General features: G+C 41.9%; 1 protein-coding gene across 1 annotated transcript in view; it reads right to left on the bottom strand.

Annotated features, from left to right (window-relative positions):
* The window catches only part of STK24 (serine/threonine kinase 24), a 105,445-nt gene that overhangs the window by 51,072 nt on the left and 29,616 nt on the right, over positions 1-24,757 (bottom strand). The window contains exon 2 of the mRNA XM_081129009.1: positions 5,445-5,675. Coding sequence (XP_080985135.1) covers positions 5,445-5,675 — 231 coding nt within the window. The remainder of the gene's footprint in view (positions 1-5,444; positions 5,676-24,757) is intronic.

Below are 24,757 nucleotides of genomic sequence, written 5' to 3'. Positions count from 1 at the left end.
CCTTAGAAGAGGACTGCAAACTCCTTGCCTAATAAAGCCAGCTCTCCGGTCTTCTGAGCAACATCAACCCCCAAAAGTTAATTCTGTTGTGTTCAAGTTTTTAAAAATCATTATGTGGCAGGGAAAAATCATCTCATACACAGTATACAAAATCATGTTTTATCTCCTGAGGACACACATAACCTAGAGCACATCAAAACTTGTGGTACAAAAGAGAAGCACAGTGGGGACGAAGGACGAGACAATAAAATGGATCAAAACAGACAAGGGTCTTACACAGATCAATGACGATGGTGCCACAAATTGAAAATTATCAAAACAAGCTCAATTCCCCTCAGCTGATTTAACAAAATAAAAAAGGCCATTTTATTGGCTAGGCAGTTAGCCCAAAGCTCAGAGGCTCCAGTGGGAAGATCTCTGCTGTAGCACTATGAGTGACACACCATGTTAAAAAAGAAAGAAAAAGCAAGCCGTCAGCATCTTACCTTCTTTTTCATTCATTAACACTGCTCTAATGACGAGTCAAAAGGATGTAACTTTAAAAAATTACGCCAAAGTACATATATCTGTAACGTACACAACACAATCAATCCTTTACCAGAAGAAGCTGAACTTACATAGAGGACTGAGTTTTCTAAAACTCATCAAGGGACTTTTTCATATCAGTTTTCTAGCGAATCTGATAGGTAAAAACTACCCTAAAAATTTTTAGGAACTGAAGAAAAATTTACTCTTTAAGTCAGGGATCTGAATCCACTGTTAGACGACTACTCACTCCATGGACAAGTTTCCTTAATATTCATACTACAACCAAGACGACTAAGACAAGTACAGGTTTGATGAACACGCCTTCTTTGTGTATTGAGTTTCTGCCTTGAACCTCATTTGCTTGGCTTGATGTTTGAGAGTACTACATAATTTGCTGCAAAAGAAAATGATATAACTCTAATAATCTGGTTTTAAGACTCATGAATTCTAAGTCATTTGGCACAGATAACTTTTCTCTTATTAAAAATATTTAAGTTATCATTGGCTAGAACTCGCCTATGTACATGCCAGGTACTTTACCTATATGGAATCTCCATCTTTACTAGTAATTCTGTAAGATAAGCTCATTTGTCTGTATTTTATCCTTGAGGAAGTCAGCCCAAATAGGATCTATATTAGGATCCGACTAAAACCATGGCTTTAATTCTATGTAAATCTCAAAGAGGAGATTTTAATAGTCTGGCAATTTTCGTAAAACAAAAAAACTTAAAAGAGATTTCTACTGTTGAAGAGAATGAGTAGCACTTGTGAATGCTTCGTTAAAAAAAAACAAAAACCACACACACACACACACACACAAAAAGGCCTAGAATCCTACAGAACACCACACTGTCCTCTGTTATTATCTTATTGTCTTCACTGCCTAACTAAAAAATAAAAAAATTCTGTCTCTTCCTGCACACCTCCAAAAGTACCCCTATACACAAAGCTTCACTCTGACCTTGTGGATGGTATTTTTCTGGTAAAACAACAACAACACTCCAGTGGTATTATGGTTGGTTGGGACATGGAAGCTTCTGGTTAATTAAATATTCTAGCTGGTTTAATTTCCCCAAAAGTAAACATTTAAAATACAACAAATGAAGTTCTTCTATGGTATGTGATAACCTACCTTCAAGATCCTTCTAGGCCTCAGATTAATCAAAATAAACAAATTTTCGCTGCTGAATTATTCCTTCTCTTCCCTAAATTGTTGTCATTGTGTTTAATCTTTGGGGGGAAACCATGCTATAAAGCAATTCTATGATTTGATTATAGCCACACAGCAAAATCAATTCCACTCCCCTGGCTCTTCAGCAACATTCAATATATTTAGAACACTTGCCTATTGTTTTTAATCTCTTTTTCTAGACTAGATCACTGAAACCAAAACATCATTATGAGACCTTTTAATGCCAACCCAGTAATGAAGAAACCATTTTCTGCTAATTTCCTCTTTGACTAATCTTGCTCTGTAAAAGCCCCTTTAACACTAGGTGAAATCCTAAGGTCCTCTATCCCATCACTACTTAAAAAGACTAAGAATATTACTTCTGACAACACTACCGGGGAGTTTTTTAAAGGGCAACGAAACCACATAAACCACAGTTCTTTTCAACTTTGTGTCAAAAGACCCATTTGTCTCACATGTCAGTTTAATTTGTATCTTACTTGACAGTGAGGATCATACTAACTTAAACTTCATAAACGTACCCAGATGATGGAAAAACAGCCTCTGAGTCATCACTGAGGGTCTTCCTCTGGGCCAAGGAAATTCATGAAACTCTGTTCTACAGGAACGGGCAGATTCAATCACAGGTGTGGATTCTTCTGGCCCAACTTATGATGGTTAATATTGTTTAATAAGAGTTCGTTATGTTTTTAGTCAAATGAGACAGAATCATCTTTTACATGGCCTAAGAAATTACGGCAACTTTTCACAATTGTGATACTACTCCTGGCACTCTTGAGGCAGTCTTAATTTCTAAAGAACAATCTGCCTAGTAAAATATACAAGACACTGTATACCAAATTATCAAAGCTTTTCATCCTACCTGAAGAGTCAATGGAGAAAATCATTCCATGAGTTATTTCACTTCCTTTACATAGTTAAGTGGCTTTGGAAAGGAATCTCTAGCTGAGCACCAGGCCCATTTCCTCTTCCATGAAGCACACGATTAGATGAGATTTTCCAGCCTCGCCTGAGTTAGGTGTGGTCATGTGACTGAGTTCTGACCAGAGCAATGTGGGCAGAAAGAATATGTTCTATGTCTAGGCCTGGACACACGAAAACTGCCCACAGGAGCCTCCATTTTTTTGCCCCCATGATGACTTAAGGCAGACAAACACAGCGATGATGTCTGGAAGATGGAAGGAGAGGGCAAAAGGTAGAAGGAACGTGGGTTCCTCAATCACTGTTTGGAGGAAAACTGCCCACAAATCAGGGCTACCAGTGAGCAAGAAATAAACATTTATCCTACTTGAGCCATTATAAATGTAGGGAGTTATTCTAGCAGCTGACACTATGTTGATTAAATAAATTCATTAGGCACCTCTAGATCAAGGTTAGGTTGACTTCAAATGTATGTTCTAGAATTAGTGACTCAGGCAATTACAGGACATACCAGATGGAATCTCTAAATATATACAGTCAAGGTAACACCATGTTCGGCCACAATAAAGCAATCTATTCCAGCATGCAGTAAAAATTCTGCTAAGCAGCTGAGGTTGAAGAAGATACTTCTGACACACTGATCCTTAATTTCCATAGTTAAATATTAGTGGGTACGAATCATCAAAAACTTGAGAGGATCTTCCACATTTCTTTTGCCAAAGGTACCATAATTCATATTAAAACACAATATGAGAATACCACATAAAGCCCAACTCTGAATTTACTATAAAACTATTGTTGAAGTCATTTCACAAAAGACATTAAGTGATACAGTAGACAGAGTTCAAGTTGGGTTTCTTTACATTTGTTTTTTCTCAATAGAAATTTAACATCAAGAAGGCCTTTGCTTCCCCATATGGGAGTCACTCAGCTCTCCTCTTGGATCATGAGAATGACAGAAATGTACAGTGCTTCCCTCTTTGCCCTGTCAAGACTTAAAAGTGAATGCACGCCCACAGCAACATTCACTGGTATTGTTGGTATACTTCCTCTTCCTTGCTTTGACCTCAGCTGGATATGTCCTTCATCGCAAGGTAATTTCAGAGATGAGGTATGAATAAATTAATCAATTAAGGAAGGAAAAGAACATTTATTAAGTAGCTATTACATGCCAGGTACTTTCATGCAATTCCATTACATCTTTGCAACAATGAGGTATATTCCATTATTTTCCATTTTACAAATGAGGAAGAAGTTATTTAAAATAAAAAACTTGTTCAAGGCCACACACCCAGACAAGCAAGATTCAAGTCCCTGACATCTGACTCCAAAATTTATCCCTTCCATTTCAAAATAGTGCGTTTAACCTGACAACTGCCAGCCTGCAGACTATGAAAAGAACAGGGTTACCATTCAATTTTGCCTTCCTTTACGTATTCATTGTAGTGAGTCAATGGTTCTCCAAATGTCCACCCTTCCCCTGCACCTTATTATCACATTTCCACAAAATGAAAACCTGCACTATGCCGCTGACAACAGAGTAAGTTGCAAGTGGCAACATGGGGACTTTAGAGGCTAAAGCTAAGACAGGAGGAGGCCTAGCCTTACATCATCTGGACTTACTGCTGCCTCCCTCAGGAAATAGTCTTATCTATGCAGTTTTAGTTTCCACAAAAATTATCTCAGAATTTTTTTCACCATTTTTTTAAATTTTATTTTTGTTTAAAATATTACAGATGTCCCTTTTTCTCCCCAATGACGCATTCAACCCCATCCCTTCTCCCTCCCCAGTCCCTCTCCCCACCATTGTCCAAAACCCCATTTTGTACTACATTTCTAAGTTCAGTAAAACAAGCAAATGTCAAGGAACTTGAAACACAGGGGGAGTCTTGAACTTTCTTAGTGGTATGACATGATTTTTACCCTATAACATCTAAAGTGATTCCACGCAGGTCTGAAAAACCAGTTGTTGTTTTCTGTTCTGTTTTGTTTTTTTAATCCTCACCCGAGGACATTTTTTCCATTGCTTTTCAGAGAGAGTGAGGGGGAGAGAGGGAGAAACATTGATGTGAGAGACACGCACAGGTTGGTTGCCTCCCACACATGCCCCAGGGTCGGGGATGGAGCCTGCAAACGAGGTTCGTGACCTTGGCCAGAATCGAACCCAGGACCCTTCAGTCCACAGGTCGACACTCCAACCACTGAGCCAAACCGGCCAGGGCTGAAAAACCAGTTTTAATATTGTTATTTTCCACTTAAAGAACTGGTGAAGATCAAGGACACTGTGTAGTGTTGTATTATAATTACTGTTTTATTTAATTATTTACTTACCTAGAATTACTAAAAATCAAATGTAGATAAACTGCTCACTAGCCAACATCATCAATTCTTGGCAAGTTTTTTAAAATAGTGTTAAATCAAACCACACTTGATAACTGAAATATAGAAAGACTAATATTCTTAGGTTGGCATGAGTCATCACAAACCACACTAAAATTAAGTGTTTAACAGTTATTGTTATAATTTAATAAGAAATGCATTTTTGATGACAAAGTCCCCTCAGAAATACTTTTTCGTTGAAAAGGCAATTTCAATATCAAACATTTTTACCAAAAATATATTTCTATAGTGACATTTAGGATGATAAAACTATCAAAGCGCGATTCTTTTGATTGCAAAGGTCGAAATCTTTCTCCTTCCTTGAAAACCCGCTGTGCTATTTACTGAAGTCCTTCACACACACTGCTCGGTCTCAGTCAAGTGCTGCATCATGGAAAATCGCGTTTTTATTTTTAAGCCTTACCTTCAGATAGGATCCATAATATTTGGTTACGTATGGACTGTCACACTGACTCAGCACTGTGATTTCCTGTTGAATGTCCTCTATCTCATCTTCAGCTTCTTCCAGATCAATGATTTTTATGGCAACCACTTTCTGAGTCCGATTGTCAATGCCTTTAAACACCTCACCAAAAGAGCCCTTTCCAATTTTCTCCAGCTTTGTGAAAAGCTCTTCTGGATCTGCTTTCAGGTTCTGTAGGAGAAAAAAAAGGGAAACTTCAATAACTCACAGTACTGGAACTGCTTTTTCCTTGCATTTATTTATAACACACAGACCATAGTCTTTCAAGGACTGATCCATCTTCCTCATTTAAGACCAGACTGGTTGTGACCACAGTTCTTCACATTCAGGACTTACTTCTATGTGTGCATTAGACTATGAACATAGCAAGTGTGTAAACAAATATGAGGATTATAGAAACTGGGAAGGGTGCCAGCATTTGTATAGTAAAATAATTAAAAATCAGAACACTTATTTGACTATGTTATGATATATGGATTTACTGAAAAATCACTCTAAGCAAAAATTCTACTTTTCTCCCCTCCTCCATTCTAAATTGTCTAAATTCAGGTTGGCATATACTGAAACACAGATTGAATAGCTATATCATGTAATAGGAAAAAACATTTATACCCTCACTTCATTGTTTCCTAACAGGCCATGACTTTAAAGTCCAACAAATACTGTGCCATGTATCTTCACTTACAGCTACTGTCCTGCCCTAACTAAATATTTTAACTAGATCCCAGGAAACAAAAAGCAACCTGTTTCCTTTTGTCATGTAAACATCATGCCCTTGAATAGCTTCTAAAAGCTCGAAGCCATCAACCTGGTTAATTGAAAACACACACACAGTGCTCAATTCCAAGGAATTGACTGCAGGGACTCCAATACTCATCCTGACAGCTCTCTGACCACGGAGATGTGTGAACAGCTGTCATCCTGGGGGGGGGGGGGGGGGGCGCATGTGGAAATGGTAGTATGAGAGGGTGTATGTCACAAACTGAGGGGCAATACTGGCATTTAGCCAGGACAGCTTAGGTATGCTGCACACCTCACCACGAGGAACTGCCCAGCCCCAAATGCCAATGGCACAGGCCTGCAACCCCAGAGAAAGAGAGGACCCTGGGAGCCACCAACCCTACAGATACACCTTCCCTCAGAAACACTGCAAGAGAGGGCGAGCCAACCCTCAAAGCCTATTACTCCTTCAAGGAAACTGAAATATTATGGGAAAAGAAATAAAAGAAGGGTTGGAAAGGAGAAAGAATAAAAGGCATGGGAACAGGAGGGATCCATAGATGGAGCAACATAGGGGGGTCATAGACACAGAATTACAGCAATTTTCAGCAGCATTCTGATTTAAATGACCTTTGTGGGCTTAACTAGGCACTAATCATTAACTTGCTTTCCAAGGTGGAACAACACAGAGTCCCAAGCAGCGCTTTTACAAGGGAACTGCTGAAACCCAGCGGGCCCATTTCCAATGTGGAGGTCTTGGGGTGCCAGAGTTATGGATGGCCTCACGAACACCAAAGAGGCCCCGTTTTGAGGCTGCACACTGAATAACGTAAATGCTCGCAAAACCCACCAATCCTATCAGTAAAAATGAACAAAATTAGTGAGAAATACAACCTGGAGTTACCAGGAAAAAGGAACATGAGAGAAACCACGTCCATTTTCAGCAGCTATAAGCTCTCTTGCTTTCATACCCTTTCTCTTACCTCCTTCCCCCCACGATGAGAGAGGGCGGCTCTCCTTTTCTTCAAGGCCAGTCCTAAACGCTGGGCCTTTGGATCCATCCTTCTCTCCTCCAGGATGTGGCTCCACCAATAACCCTCTTGCATTCACCCCTCTACTACTGCCTCTCTGTCCTGCGCAGCTCAGGTTTCTCTCATTTAAAACAAAAACAAAACAAAAAAAACCACCTTGCTTCACTGGTTGCCCTCCCAGCCTGGTGCCCCGCCCCTCAATGGTCACCACTGCAGTCTGGCTCCAGCTCTGGCCACCAATGATGCAGTGCTGTGCATCTGATCCTCCTCAAACACCCTCCCCTTGTAACTCTCCAATCCCTTGGCATCTACAGCCCTGCTCTCTACTCATCTTCCAGTACCCCTAGTTCCAGAAGAGTCTACACACAGACTCTACCTATGTCGGCCCATAATCACTGGCAGTGACCCCCAAGGTTCCAGACTTAGCCTCCTACTCTTTCTCAACTCCTCCCCAGGTTATCACAGTTTCATGGTTTGGGGCTGTGTTCCCCAAACCTGGCTAGTCAGAAACACCTGGGACACTTACAGATCCCAAACACTCACACACATGGGGGGTGGGGGGTGCATAATCCACATTTTTTTAAAGACCCCAATTGACCTTTGAGGAAAACCAGTTTTGAATTATGGCATACATGGGGACTTTCAAATTGCCAGCTCCAGCCCTGCCTTTTGTGTGTTAACTCCTTGAATCAATTACTTGCTAGATATCTTTTTCTACTGGGAAACTGCAAGCTCAACATGTACCAAGTGAATTCATTATTTCCTCTGCTGAACTGGCCAACCTCCCACAGCACACTACACCTTTGCTAGACTATTAGCTGAGGGCATTCAAGGACCATATCTTACCTCTATACCAATGTGCCTGGGCACAATAGCTGATGGTCAACAAATGTCCCATGAGCTACCAGTAAGAAAACCCCAGCCTTACACTGACACAAACAGGACCCAGGGCAGACACAACAAATACCCTAATTCAGAGAGAGCCTGGAATGAGGGAATGGTAGGAAGGGTAAGGAAGAGGTGCTGAGAGCCTTAATACTCAGCAGCAGTGAGTCTCAAGTCTTAGGAGCATCACATTCACCTGGAGGGATTGTAGAACAAAGATTGCCTGGCACCACCCCGGAGGTCCTGATTCAGTAAATTTAGTGTGGGGCTCAAGAACCAGAGAGTGCTCAGGTGATACAACTGCTGGTGGCCTGGGGACCACACTTCGAGAACCAAGGCACAAGCCACACACCCAGGCCCACTGCAGACATGGAGAGAGATGCCCAGCTTCCCAGCTGTCCCTGAAGAGCCCAGGCCAGCAACTCTCTAGCTGACCACAGGCACATGAGTGAGCCCAAGTGAGACGTGCAGAAAAACCCCTAGTCAACCTGAGGAATCATGAAAAATACTAGCTCATTACTGTTTTAGGTCCGGGGTGATGTTACACAACAATACATAAGAGATTCAACAGAGATAACTACAGGAGGACGGTGTTCATTCCGGGGGGTGAAGGTGGAGACTAGTAGATGTTCCACACTCTGGACAGGTTTCATGTTAATAAACTGCCAGATTTTCTTTTTGCCTGGTCTACAACAGTTTCTAAGCTATCTTCCTCCAAGCCGTTTCCCAGAGTCTGCACCTATAAAGCCAGCAGCAGTTGCTTGGTCTCGCATCTGCTCAAGTGTGGTGTGTCACTCTGCACTCTTTCTCACTGTGGGCAACTGTTAACTGGGCTAAAAACTGTCCCCAGCAAGAATGGAGACATCTGCTAAGATGGTGACAGCAGGGTACTAAACAAGCAGGGTTCCCTGCCATTTGGCAATTCTTGCATAAGCTCATTACCATGCAGTGTAGCCCAATGGCCATAGGAAAATCAATGCCAATGATGACCTATTTCAAAAAGGACCTTCAATATTCTGCTGCCAGAACCTGTTCTCTGAGGAAAGATTACCTTGGTTGAAAAGGTACCAGTTAATTCTGCCAGCCATCCTGAGAATTTTCTTTTCAGAAAGGTTTATGCTAAACTAAGCATGGGTCATCGTCACAATTAGGAAAGTCTAACGGCCCATCACCCCTCCCATCCCAAGCGACTGAGAGGCAGCAGGACCTGGCTGCTGAAGTCGGGACACACAGTGCCTCAGCCTTCTCTGAAGCAGGGAAAGGTCAGGACCTTCCCCCAACATGCCCCTTTCTTAGAGCAATGAGGCTGAGAGGCTGGGAGGGAGGGGTTGGGTGCTGCCTGCACATAAACATCCCACTCATCAGACAACTATTGTTGTGTTGGCTGTTGTCATTTTTTTGTATTTGCCAATCTAAGGGAAAAGAGGTCAGTGCCCCTGACTAAATAGTCAGGTATTGCATGTTTTAAAAATTCTTGGGGCACACCAGTTGAAAACTGCTGTTCTAAGGCAAAGAAGGAAGACAGGCTACTTATGATGGAGGTATACATTTCATTCATATGCTTCCTTTGACCCCAGAAGCTACTCAACATCCATACATCTCTGTTTCATCCTCTCACAAGAGTTGAAGGGACAGAGAAATAAGAATAGAAATAATAGTATCTCATTAGATTGGCAAATGGAGCTAGAGTGGGGATCTAGCACCTACCCATCAATGCATCTGACAGAGCTAGTGCAATGTCAGTAACAGAAGACCTCTTCTCTAATCACAACTCTCCAGTTCCCTCAAAACCTTTACTATCTATGTCAAGAAAGAGCCCAACTTCCACTCTGGAGAAGCCTCATGGTTAAGTGAAAACCTCAGGGAATGTCACTTGATTTCCCTACTTCTGGTGGCTTTATTTTCTTATCTTTTTCATTATTCAGCATGACAACACTGGGCCATTTGTCTCTTTAAACTTAGGAAAACCAGGGCATTGGTTAAACTTAATCATATTAAGATCAGAATACTTAAAAACGAACCAAAATAAATAGAAGATGAATCCTGCCAGCGTAACAGGCCCAGGCACAAGTCTGGCCTCTGAAAAATGCTCCTAAGTCCCTTCCCCAGAAAGCCCAGGAAAACCTTTACTGGGCTTGGGGATCGTGGGAAGAACCAAAAGCCAGGGAAAGTGCCCAGGTGAATCTGGAATCAGTGGTTCTGCAGAAGTTTCTCACCGATTACAATATGGAAGTTTTGGGGCAACCAACTGTCCCAATGCCTGGGATCTCCTAGAAGCCCCAGCTATGGGAAATGAACACAAGGAACTGTCCCACTGGGACACAGCATGGTGAGGGCATGCCACCAAAACCCTCAGGATTCCCTTGAAGAGAAAATCCACGGTGTAATGTCCTGCTCCCCACTCCAAGACTTAGAGAAATTTCAAAGCTGTGCCTTCTGGAGCTCAGGCTTCTATGATAATTCACTGTATTTCATAACCCCTTGAGAGAATTCATTAAAATAGTTCTGTGATGACTTACATATTTTATATTTTTTAACCTGAATAGCTATTACTGTTTTCTTTTGATCATTTCTGGCAATGAAAAATGCATTTGGCATTACTAATCAACTTTCAAAGTTACTTAGATGTACCAATTGCATAGTCACACCATACGCCACTGCAGGCTGAAGCCAAGCTTTTCACTTTGTCTTTCCATGAAAGAAAAAGAACTGAGTTTGATGTGTTCCAATACCTGCCACTTACACATCACTATCTCTGCAGCAACAGACAAAAAAACACTGTAGTTCAGGGGATCTGGATCAGGAAGGTAAGTTGTGGCAGGTGTATCCCCTCTCCTCCTCTGAACTTGGCAAGCATCCCTAATGCATCACAGGACTCTCCTCCTCGACCTGAACTTAGACCTCAGAATCCCTCTCATCCCACCACCCTAGACAGCCACCACTAAGTCAGCCAACTGGGCACAGAGGTGGAACCTACTTGCCAGCCTGGTGTAGCCCTATTACCAACAGGTCTCTGCATGGCTTTTCACTGTTATCTTATCCTTCCACATCTGCCCGCCTCTCCCACCCAGGCTTTCCTGTGTGTTCCATTGCTAACAGTGTTATTATCTCCCACTTCCAAAGCTGGAAAACCCTATACCCGATTCCTTGGTTACACCTACATCCAAACTGTACCCTTCATTCTTCCAAAATGTCTCTCCATGCAGTCCTCTTGCCACAACCCTGCCTTACTCCACAACCTGGCCCTCCCTCAGCCACAGCAGCTGAGCCTCCAACCAATTTCATGACCTTCCTACACCCTATTGGCAGAGATCGGCTTCCTCAAAGCTCACCGTTTCCTTCGCTGCTGAACAACCAGAAGCACACCGTCTCAAGACTGAAGTTACAAACACTTGTGAATCTAAACCCCATAGCTCCTTTCTAGCCCCACTACCCCCACTTACCCTCCTAATGCTCAACTTCTTAACACTGTGTACAAGCATCAAGGGTTGCATACTGTATGATTCCACTTATAGAAAATTCTTGAAATGATGGAATTAGAATGATGCTGGGGGTAGGGTGAGGGAAGGAAGTGATGGGTTTGGGGTAGATTCTTTGTGGTGATGGAACCACAGAACTATAAGCCAACTCTTAAGAAGTACATGCCAAAACTGGTGAATTAAAGTCTGTGCCTGAGTCAACAGCTCTGTGGCAACATCAATTTCCTGGTTTTACAGTATACGGTGTTATCACTGGGGAAAGCTATGTGAAGGGCACACAGGAGCTATCCATCATTGTTACAACTTTTTTTTTTTTTTTAAATATATCTTTATTGATTTCAGAGAGAGGAAGGACAGAGAGAAAGAGATAGAAACATCAATGATGAGAAAGTCATTGATTGGTTGTGGGGATCGAGCCCACAACCCAGGGAATGTGCCCTGACCGGGAATCAAACCTCGATCTCCTGGATCCTAAGCTAATGCTAGACCGCTGAGCCACACCCAGCTAGGCATGTTGCAACTTATGAGTCTTAAACTATTTAAAAATAAAGTTATTAAAATTCCAAAAATGTTTAAAAAACAAACAAAAAAAGCCCAAACTCAACTTTTCTTTTGCCTCAAAGAGGCCACTCTCTTATGTCACCATTATAGATGGAAAATTCCCATTTGCTGTTTCAAGCCCACTCAACCCTGACAACTCCCTTGAGCAAAGGTAGAGGCTGCAGTCTCCTTTTTCCCAGAGCATAATTTTATGTCCAGGGTTGAAAACTGTATTAACATTTTACAGATTGTTTTTCCCTCAAGATTATACCACGTTTCTTATATTCTTGCTAACCTAACCCAGCAAAGAGGTGAGCAGTATGTGTAGCTCCAGGCAACACACAAACTTCCTTAGGAAGCAGTCTCAGACATACCCAAATAATCGAAAACAAAAACTCAGCCCAAATTCAGTGTTACATAGACACAAGGAAAATACAGCCATGACCTAAAAAACTGTGCAACCCTATGTGCACCGAACAGCTGCTTTTGCAATATATTTCATTTGGGGCAGTGGCTATACAAGACCTGGGGAGATAAGACACTAGATACATCCCCCAAATTAAGCTATGGGACAGAGTTATTCAATACTGTCCTTCTAAATGCTTAATTTTCCCAAAACTATGGTTTCTAGGGGGCCATAGGCACTTGCAGTCTAAACACAAGTTCAGACCTCAGCTCTGCTAAATTACTAGCAAGTCACTGAACCACCCAGCCTGCTGCCAGGTCTGTAAACTGGGGTAACACTACTTACTTCTTAAGATGTCGAAAGGATAAAATAGGAACATAAGGAAAGCTCCCTGGACGGTACCTGCTAAACAACAGGTACTAACAAATAGACACTGCTTTTGTTGTGGTAGTTATTTTTGGTGCAGTTATACTGAGCTATTCTTTCTAACAGTACTTGTTCAAGATTCAGTAGTTACTTAAAAGCATTTCACTTGAACTAGAGCCACAAGTAAAGCCCAGATCACCTAACTCATAAAGCCAGTGCACTTCCCACTGCACTCCCCTAAAATCAACTAAAATAATGAGGCCTTCCTCCCTCACAAGAGTCAAGAATTCTAGGAGGCTTGAGTGAGCATCCTCTCAAAGGGAGGACATACCTGCAACACCCCTAAGTTGCAGAGGCTGACCCTCTAGAGGCCATACGTGGTGGAGGCCACATGTGGTACAGGTTCATGAACCACCCACCAGGGAAGCCCGAGGGTCCTGCAGCCTGGGTGATGCTCTAGCATGCGGCTTCTGCAGAGAGCACTGAGCCACTGATGCAATGACTCCAAATTATAAGGCTCTTAGGTCTAAGACATGATGCTAGGAACTCCAAACAAAAGATCATGAGTGGCTATGAGAACTTTCCTAAAATGGTGATTATTAAATCCCTAAAAATGAAATCAGAAAGAAGGCTCTATTACACTAGTAGTCTAGGGAGAAGGGACTCCAGTTAGATGAGAAGAGACTTCAAATGGAAAAGGAAAGCAGGGCCATGTCCAGGGAGAATGACAGTAAAGAAGGCAAGATACAAAATGCACTGGCCTGGGGGACACTAAACACCCAGCCAGCCTGTCAAGAGGTTCATGCGGTCTCCAGACAGAAGCACATACTTTTAGACAGTTTGTGAAAGAGATATCTTACTAACAATTTCTGAGCAGAAACTTGAACCTAAGAGACTGTCTTGCAAAACAATCTGCAGAAGAGTCAAATACATAAGGTAGCTACATTTTGACAGCCATAAGGGAGCTAGAGTCCAACCCCTGGCTTTCCCCACATTACATATTAGATGAAAGCTGCAGTCAGAGGTGAAACAATTTGGTCTTGGATGTGGCCCAAGCGAAATGAAGCATAACAAAAATTACCCCCATTTCTGGGTGCCTACTCTGAAGGAGGTATTATTACCTCCATTTTACAGTAGTTTTACAATGTGTCCAAGGACAGGGTGCTGGCTACAAACCCTGAACTGTCATGGCCATCTGATCCCAAATTTCGAGCATGTCTATCACTGCCTCCCAAGCTCTGACGGCAAAACACAATAGAGCACAAAATTAATAATCAAAAGACCTGGATTTCCCTCCTGCAGTAATACGTTGCTGCATGACCTTGAGCGAGCTCTTAACTTCTCAGTAAAATACAAAAATGGTGCCTGTAGTACTTGCTGCCTCACAGGTTTGTTGGAAGATCAAATGAGCCTAAGGCAAGAGGCAAAAGTGAGGCCATTCCAAAATCTTTTGCAGAGACAGGTGATTAATTTGTTACTTTTCCTAGAGCTGGTGTGGACTTTCAGCAAGCACATTTAAGAACGAGTGAGGTCATCTTTAAAACAGCTCTCGATTTTGGAGACATTTTTAGAAACCATTAAAACACTGGCCAAAATACTTAGTGAGAACACACAATGTATAACACAATGCAACACAGTCCCCAAAGGGAGATTAAAAACTATTGTTTTTAAGTATGGCTGAATTTTATATTCCTATTTTTATACAATTTATTTTTCTTCCCATAAATAAGAAACCTAAAGGCTAATTACAAGGCAAATAAAACATCTTGAATACCCGCCTCATCAGATTAATCTAACCATTACATTTTAAGAAGCATTCTGTACTAAAAGTAATATTGAACAATTTGTCTAATTCAAGCCTATTACCCTGTAAAGTTTTTCTCTCATTCTACAAGTTTAAAGCTCACTCTTTATCAGGATCTTTTCCAAGCTTCCCCCATCTGAAAATCAAGCTGCCGTTTTAATAAAATACATACAGGAATACATACATCCAAGGCCAATGTAAAGCTTATAAACAAAAAAAAGGGGAGGGGGGGTGCCAAAAAAGCCAAATACCCTTTTCTGGGGATTTTCCCAGCCAGAATTATCTGCAATGCCCAAAAACCGCTCAACTCTGGGAGTGAAAACAGCAAAGAAACTTCGTTGGCACATCCCTGGCCTCCTCCCTCGCCCTGAGTAGCCTCTTGCACACTTGTGGGAAGGGTGTCTTACTACCAGAAACTGCAATCAACACATATTAGTGTGCCCCACCCCTCCAAATCAGATCACTGGTGTTCCCCCAGCAGCCAACCTGAGACACATTTTGACAAGAACGAAAGAGAGGAAACCTGTTGAGAGCTCCTCCTCTTGACTTGATAAGGAAGTCTAAGGTCAGGGTTATTACTTTACACCAAATGCAGACGCAGACCACCAGGGCTCCTCTTGAGGAAGAGGGACAAATTTGCAAGTTTCCTATTCAGTCAACCAGCCAGCACCCTTCAAAGGTGCAAACTACAGTAATGAGTTCTTGGCTGGAACGAACAACCAACCACCAAATGGTGCCTGCCTCTCCAAGACTGCCTCAGCCTCCTTCAGAAGTAAGCAAAACCACACAGATGCAAACTGTAAAAGGGCCAGGAAATCCTGTGGGGAAGGGCACAGACAATGAAGAACAGTGGTGGCTTACCGGGTAGCCTTCCCACTGCGTGTGGTTAGTGATCCCCAACATGGGTTGCAGCTGGGAGCTTTAAACCACTCATTGCCCAGGCCTCACCTTGGACCCTTAAATCCAAATCTCTGAGCATGGGACCCCAGCATCAATATTATTTAAAACTCCCAGAAGATTCCAACATGCAGCCAAGGTGGAGAATCAGAGGTCAAGTCCAGGAAACTACTCCAAGCTCTGCAGGAAGTTAGGATGCCTGTGATAATGCTTAGAGAATTTCATAGTGTATACCTGCTTTCTCCACCTGGGAGGGAATCCCATCAGTGCAGGGGAGGGGTATCTCCTTGCAGCTCACATTTTCATCTCTTCCTCTCCAATCCCTTCCTCCTCTGCCTCTGTTGACAACCTAGGCAATGAGCCTGCATACCCACTGACTCTGCATACCCATTCTTGACCTCTAGCCCCAAAAGTGTTTTGCATATTAACTAGTTGGTTAATCTAAAATCTCCAAAATAAAACCCTTATTTACCAAATAAAAATTTTTAAATAGCAAATGGATCCAACTAGCTCAAAGAACTGACAGATTTCTCTCCAATCCTCAAATATTCTTTAGCAGAAAAGTCTCATTCCTAGGTAAATGATGAAAGATCATTTTTTCAATGGTGGCCCAAATCACAGGTTTATACAGAAACATGTTTTCTTCCACATTACAAGAAATCTACTAATCACAAGGTAAGCTCCTCCTGGCCTGCTTCCATGAACAGATCATTTCCTTTTCTAAGTGGGAGCATTCAGTTTCTCTACCTGAACTCTCCTAAGCACGTTACAAATGCCCCCACAATCTGCTTAGTAAACTCATTTTCCCCATAATATACACTTTATTTCAACCCCGCAACAATTACATAATCTAAAAGCTGAATAAATACTCTACAAAAAAAAAGAAATCTGAGACAGGTGTTAAATCCTATGAATTTCAATGTCTACACCTACATATCCAAACTACTAAGAGTTTTAGGGAATCCTAGTCCCAGCATCTGTTCATCTTTAAATGGATGTTTATTTACGGTAGAAACTGCTTTTAGCTAGTAAGAAAAATACAATTTTTTAAACACCATTTAAAATAAGACAAAAAAATGACTGCACCAGGTAAGTGAATCTATTGTTTCTAGCATCAATATCTAATAACCCCTCCCTCCATACACATGCTCCTACTTGTTACCTTCAGAAACCACTGTCTGAAGCCACACTAGGGAACGCATGCTCAGACTGGGGTTCGGCTATCTGGACACACACTCTGGCGTGTGCAGGGGAGAGGGTCCAGGCTGGAAGGCTGCCTGGAGAGGCTCTCAGACCCTCATTCACTTGGTGTCGAGGCTTTCTCAGTGTAGATTGAATAAAAGGCTCTGAGGCTCCAGCTACTGTTCTGCTGACTGCCTGCTGGGTGCCAAATGCTCCCACTCTGCTGAGTCGTCTCATTCATATCTCTCTTGGTCCACAAGAGGACTGATAGCAGAGGGAGCCAAGGAAACAAGAGCCTGAGGGTTCAGCCTGCCCGTGGTCACAAAGCTCCATGCAAGTCCTAGCCCACGCTAATCTTCTGCATCCTGAGTCCCAGCAGGCTCTCCCAGTAGTTGCTGGGTTCACTCTTCTTCAATGAAAGGCTCCCCTCCCTGGCTGAAAGATGAAGGACTGGGGATTCTCTGAGATGACAAGTAGGCTGAGACACCAAGACAAATTCCAAAAGAGAACAGTATTGTTAGGCAATCACCTGATGAAAAATCAATGCATTCCAAATAAATTATATAGCTCATTGAGAAATTAATCCTGGCACCTCCTTTATTAAAACCAAAATGCAAACAACAAACAAGACATGGAAAAGATTCTGACCCTACTATAATAAGCACTGACAAAAAGTGTTCCTTTCCAAAGCTCCTCTATCCAAAGGCTCCATTCTAAGAAGTTTTCACAACTATTCCTTTCTAGACCTCACGACCACCTCAGGAGAAAGAGCACAATCTTCATGACACAGCCAAGAAAACCTGGGTGCAGAGAGCACGTCACTTGAACAAGGTCCCCCACAGGTATTAAGTAGGGTTTAAGTCTCTCTGTCTGTGCATCATGGCACATCCTTCTGCACTAGACAGTTCTTGTAAACTGCAAGTTTGGCAGGATGCCTGATTAGAGGAACCTAGCTGGCAAGGAGTGCCCTTGGGTTATCGCACTGAAATGTTACAATCAGCAGGAGTACAATCTGATACTACCTCCAGTTCCCTACCTTCCTGCAGCATTTAATAAAAGCATGCTGTAACAATGATTGTCAGAAACTGACTATTCTAAAAACCAAACCAAATAGTTTTGGTATATGTATATTTCAATCAATAATCACATTTCCTTTACCTGAATATCCTTCAGGTTTTAGAGGCATCAAGAGGAAAATGGCTGGAATGGAAACGCTAAGGTCGTGGATAAGGTTGACTTGTCACAAACAGGAATACATGAATCCTACCCAGGGGAGGGGGAATGTCACTGTGTGTACTTTTATCCCTAGGAGGGCAAGAGAGAGTGTGAGATGCTTAATACCTGCAGGGGACCTTGTTCAAGTGACCTGCTCTCTGCACCCAGGTTTTCTCACACCCTTTTATCCCTAGGAGGGCAAGGGCAAGAAAGAGTGTGAGATGCATTAAGTGTTTCCTAATCTCACATTTCACAGAGGTCCTGTGGCTCTGTGTCAATCAGTAAAATGACAGTTGCCAAATCAGCTGTCCTGTGTAATCTTGGGAGGATTAAAGACTACAGGCAGTAGGTTATAGGAGGGGCTGCAAACCTCTTCTGTGAGGAGTCAGATAGTAAACACCTTAGGCTTGAGGGCCAAACAGTCTCTGGTGCATATTCTTTTTTTTAACAATCCTTTGAAAATGTAAAAACCCCCTCAACTCATGAGTGGACAAAAACCGGCCAAGGGCAACTGCAGCTATAGTTTACCCATCCCCATGCTAGACCATCAAGATGGTCAAAACATAAAACTTTGTCCACTGACTATCATATTAGCAACACTGCCTAATCCCAATGAAGGAACCCAGTACCAGCTCCGAGCAGGCACAGGAACTGTCTGTGACATCTCAGAAATAATTTCCATGCATCACTCAACAGACCAACAAATGCTCCCTCCCTCTCCTCCATTCTGCCTCACTCCTTTTCCTGTCCTCCAGCTGCCCAAAGGGAGAGAAAGAAACATGACAGTTTCAGCACTTACAAGGTTGGAACCAGAGCTGACTTCATGTGGGCTAGTCCCATTATCTCCTCACCAAACCCTCTGAAGAAGCTACTTTTGCAGATGAGGAAATGGAGGCTTAAAGAGTATACATCACTCTTAGCAATATATTTTTGGCCATATCTCCTCAGGCAAGGGCAACAAACGAGCAAATTAAAATATGGGACTACAATAAACTAAAATGCTTTTGTACTGTAAAGGAAACCATCCATAAAACGAAAAGACAACATACTAAATGAGAAGATATTTGCCAATGATACATCCAATAAAGGGTTATTCAAACTATAGAAGGAACTCATACAACTTAACACACACACACACAAAACCCAAGCAATCCAATTAGAAAAAAATGGTCAGAGAGCCTGAATAGACACTTCTCCAAAGGACATACAGATGGCCAACACACATAAAAAAGATGCTCAACATCACTAATCATCAGGGAAATGCAAATTTAAACCACAGGCCCACCTACCACCTAACCTCCTAGGCTCATCTTATCATTACTTCTGTCCACAGGGTCCCTGGCATCCCTTCCTTTTTGCTTCTAAATTAGACCCAAACTAAAGTGAAAGAATTACATCAATACTGAGAAAATCACAGTAAAGATATTACTTTGTTCTGTCCTTCCAAAATGTGCCATGATTTCTGGAGGATACCAGAAGGAAAATTAAATGAGGAGACACAGGAGTCCAGGGCTGGGAGACAACTGAAAGAAAAGGGTCAATAACCAAAACTTACATAAAGTGTTATTCCACAGATCCTAACACCTATCAAGACAAAATAGAAAGGACAAATCATTTATATTACCTCAGCCTGCTCACCACTTTGTACGCTATCAATTTCCATTCTCTCCAATCATATTGCCCTGAACCACACACTCTTCCATGGGTGGGTTAAGCTAGCTACAACACTAAAATGCCTCCAAAAGAGTAAATAATGTAACACAACTTTTTGTTGTTATTGGTTGCTTTTCTCCATTTTGCTGTACTGGCATATTGATGTCATATTGGAAGTAGTGGTAAATCAATAAAAACCACAATATGTTCTCCTTTCCTATAATAAGCTGCTGGAGGGATGTGAAATGGTGCCGCTTCAGAAAGCAATTTGACAATTTCTCAAAAAGTTAAACATAAAACCACCATATGACCCAGAAACTCAATTCCCAAGAGAACTGAAAACATACACCCACACCAAGACATACACACTAATGTTCATAGCGGCATTATTCATAATAGCCAAACACTAGAAACAATCTAAATGCCCATCAATTGGTGAATGGATAGACAAAATGTGGTACCTCCACAAAATGGGATACTACTCATATCAATAAATGGGAACAAACTATTGACACATGCTATACATGAACCTCAAAAACATGCTAAGTGAAAGAAGCCAGTCACAAGAAACCACATTCTGTATGATTTCATGTATATAAAATATCCAGAAAAGGCAAACTGATGGAGGCTAAAAGCAGATGAGGGGTTTTCTGGGACTAAGAATAAGGGGGATATTGGGGGATGAGAATGTTCTAAACTTATTTATAGTAATTGCTACACCACTTGGTAAAGTTATTAAAAAGCACTGAATTATACACTTCTAAGGAGGGGATTTTTGTGATATGTAAATTATACAACAAAACTTTTTAAAAGGAAAAAGCACACATTAGTCATTTTTATTCATTTGTCTCCCCCAAATGACTTTGAGAATTTTAAGGGCAAAGACTTCATTCAGTTCACCTTACCCCAACATTTAGCAAAATTTTTGCCTGGCATAGACTGAGTGCTAAAATGTCCACGAATTAATGACTTTTGGAAAAACAAAATAATAAAATTTTGTCTTTTTCCATAATTTCATGATTTGCCAAGACTTCACATCTCTGTCTACTCTTCCACGCTATAAAGGCCACAAAACAAATGTGTCCAGAAAGCTTCAAACTGATCAAAACATGAACCCAACACTTCAAGATTTATCCTGACCAACCATTTAGTAAGTGCAATAGTTGTCTAAGTGTCCTATGTTTTCACAATAGCAATATTATGAAAACCTTTGGGGCTGTGAGTAGAAAGGAAAGAGCATGATGTAAGTATTAGATTCAGAAAAGGTGAAGGTTTGGGTTTGGGGAAATTATAATCTAACTTAAAATGATTCTTATATTTTCAGGAAAGATATTATTTTTTACTTAGAAGCAGCCAATTTAATAAATATACCAGATACTGTCCGAAGAGAATTAAAATGGAGCAAAGCAATGGAATAAGCTTTGACTCACTTGTGTTCCGTGTTATTCTATGTCCATCAAATAGCACCTGAGAGGAGGTTGTTTCAGCAGACCATAATTATAAGGAAGAACTACATCAATCTTGCTTTGAAATCCAAGATTTTCTTAACTAGCACTGTAGCAAAAATAAAGCAGCAGTGAGTGAAAATGTATTGCTACCTAAAATTCCATGCTACCAGAATTCATGTGATATGTCCTACTTAATCCCAGGCTTCAGTCATACCAGTATCTGTCATGCAGATAGAAAAATACAATACACTTCTCCTCATGGTATGAAGGGTAGTGGTTAAGGGTGTCGGCTTTTGAGAAAAACTGGTTCAAACCGTGCCTCTACTACATATTTGCTTTGATCCTGGGCAAGTCATCTAATCTTTGTATGTGGTTTCCTTATCTTTGAAAAGGTGAGGATTCAATGATTTCACTTCCTTTAATCATAGGCTATTTATAATCACGCTGCTTATTTCTTATCCCAGCTTGAAGACCAAGGTCTTCACAAGACTGCATTATATTCTGGACATGGTAACCAGCTCTCATGATCTAATATTTTCTTGGGACCACATTCTACTAACTCTGGCGTTGAATGGTATGTCAGCCATTTTAAGTATAAACTGGGACTTCAATAAGCAACCTTTTCAAAGGTGTGCAAACCTAAATATATACTGCTGAGTCAGGACGGTTCTAGCCAACTCTCTTTTGTCTGTTAAGTAAGGGCAAAAGGACTGACAAAAACAACATATTCATCCTTTGCACACTCAAAAAAAAGAAAATATCAATCTCTACCAGTCGGTTGGTTCCAACCTCCTCCAACCCTGCATTTTTGCTGAGTTAACTAGAACTGATGCAACCTCACAGATTCTGGATTCAATTCAACTATAACATGGTAATCCCTCACACCCATCCTATAGACGACTTCTTAGATCCAAGAAACAGCATAGGAAGTAGTTCATTTACTTCAAATTAAGAAACAGACACATTAAAACTCACATGGCTGAGCTTAATACTCAGGTTTCCTGGTTGCTAATTTCCACTGCCCCTTTCTGTATCAAATCTCCTTTGCATGGAGAGGAAACACTAAATGAAACTGAGGGGATACAAAGCAGACCACAGCCCCTGGGAAAGCAGACCATGGAGTTTATTTTGCAAAGTCTTTATCTTTTACTGTTGTCCCAGTATTAACACTCACTGAGCTGTAACAACTCAGTTTAAATTCAGACCCCTAATTCCCAAACTCAAAATCATAATATACAGCCTGACAAGAATGGGTATATTTGTAGAGATAATAGGACAGAAAAATTTCAGATCCTCTATTCATGTAGCTTAAAACCCTCCAGCCAGACAGTATAGAAGGGAAGGCCACCTAACTGAAGCCACCCTGGGCCTAAAAATGCCAGCAAAGGGAAGACAAGCCACGTCTCTGCTCTCTGGCTGAACAAAACAAAAAACAGCCAGTGATGCTATCCTCCAAAAGTTCACTGCTCCAGTCAAAGCCCTCTCTGCCCAATAACAAAGCTGCTGCATTCCCAAGAGAGAGAACTAAATACTTAAGGGGAAAATCAAATGAATAATGCAACAGACTTGCTCCCCCTGGCTGGACTGAAACAAGAAGTATGCATATATTTAACTGAAGCTCGCACAATTATTCAAGTATAGTAACTCTACTTTGATTCAGAGGTCGGATTTTAGAAACCTCAACCTTCCAGAAGCATGAAGCAAACATTCAGGCCTCCGAGCACAGAAATCGCTCAGGAATCCTGAGCCCCGAATTCACATGCACTGCTCTTCACAAGAGGGGGCCCTCGTTCCCTGCCTCAGAATATTTGGGTCCACAATCTACACATATTGTAAGGAAGGCCAATACCTGGGTTCCTAACCCACAAAAGATTAGAAGCAGCAGACAGGGCAATGGTGGCATCCAACCTAAGAAGTGGCTTTGGTTGCTGTCGAGAGGAAACGCGCAGACGATGAAGGCTAGTATCTGGAGCGGCATCAAACCCCCGCCACTCCCAGGCAGTGCCCAAGGACATCACTGAATTGAAGTATGGCCCAGGAGGCCTCCCCAGCTGTGAGAGGAAATGCCAACCATCCCCCACAGGATAACGTGTGGAAATGACCTACTGAAATAATAAAGAGGTATGCAAAAAAAAGAGGGATTTGCTCCTGACACAAAAAGGCCAGACTTACACCACAGTTTCTCCTTAAAGTTATCCTCTCAATAGTTCTTCCGTTCTACAAATGGAATCAGGGAGGTAGCCTCTGCAAGGACCCTTCTGTGTGGAAGCTGTGCACAGGCTCCGGTCCCCACTGCTGCATGTGGGACAGGCTGGGTCACAACCAGACAACAGGGCAGGGGCAGGCCAGTGAGTGCAGGGTTCCTGCTATCACAACTGATTACAATGACACACATGATGTCCCACCAATGGAAAAGTGATCAATAAACACTGCCAAAGAAAGCTTTAAGCTAACAGGCATATCTTTAAAGGATTCCCACAAAAATAGTTAATTGTTTACTATTAGATATCTGGTAGACTCGGTCACCCACGCATCAATCTATTCTAGATAAACCACATATTATACAAAAGAAACTTCATTTTACTTTTAAGTCCTTCTTGGTCCTACGCTTAATGAGACTAGCATGTAACACAGATTGGCTCTAATTCGAAGTCAGTCATGTTGATGGAACCCAAGCTTAAAAATAACTATGAGGACACTTCCAGTAAAGAAAGCAAAATGAAAGGCACATGTATGCTTCTCTCCTCTAATCCACACTGAAATAAATAGAATGAAAATGAGAAGAAAAGCCCATCTACAGTAAGACTAGAAAAAAGCCATAACCCAAAACCACAAATAGCAAAGACTACCTGCAAAATATAATGACAATTGAGCCAAAGTGAAAAGAGGAGAAAACTGATCTACAACTTGCCAGGCCTGGGACAAGAGGAGACTTCTTTGAAACTGAGATGCCCTTTTCTAGGAATGAAAGGGGCTGAGCTTGTGGGCAGAATTCTGGGGTGGCAAGGACCCACCTTGTGGGCAACTGGTTCATACCACAAAGCCACCTGGGGAGGCCTAGCAGACAGGGCTATCTCCACTTCCCCAACGAGAGAGTCTAGCTACCCACTATGGACCACAAGCAGAGGAGCCCCATTTAACCCTCACCAAGTGAGCCACCTGGATCACCCCAAGGAAGAGGCAGGCTCCTTGAAGGGCAATAAACAGTATCAGACAAGACGCAAGAGGACAGAGCTGACCCAGATGGGCAGGTGCTTTGGAGGGGCTCCCCAGTCTCTGCACTAGTCCCGAGTGGACTGCAGGCCCAGACAGAACTGCCCTTCACAGATGCCTCCTAAGCCAAAGGAAACCACGTCGGGACATGCAGAGATGCCTCTAAAAGAAAAAGGGGTGAAAAGGAAATACATGGAGCCAAAGGCAGAAGGAAATAGACATTTCAGAGGAATTCCCAAGGGAGAGGGGAACCGGTTCAGACAAATACTTCTCTTGACTCTCACAGAAATTAAAGGATGCTCTTCTTTAACAATCTCAAGGAGATAAGAAAACCATTACCAAAGTAAACATCACATTAAAAGCAGCTAAAGTAGGAGAAACTGCTGAAAACAATGACAGAAAACACAAAATATC

Source organism: Miniopterus schreibersii (genome assembly GCF_964146895.1).
Source record: "Miniopterus schreibersii genome assembly, chromosome: 2".
NCBI lineage: Eukaryota > Metazoa > Chordata > Mammalia > Chiroptera > Miniopteridae > Miniopterus > Miniopterus schreibersii.
Note: the sequence above shows the minus strand (reverse complement) of the source record. Positions and strands in the feature narration are given on the sequence as shown.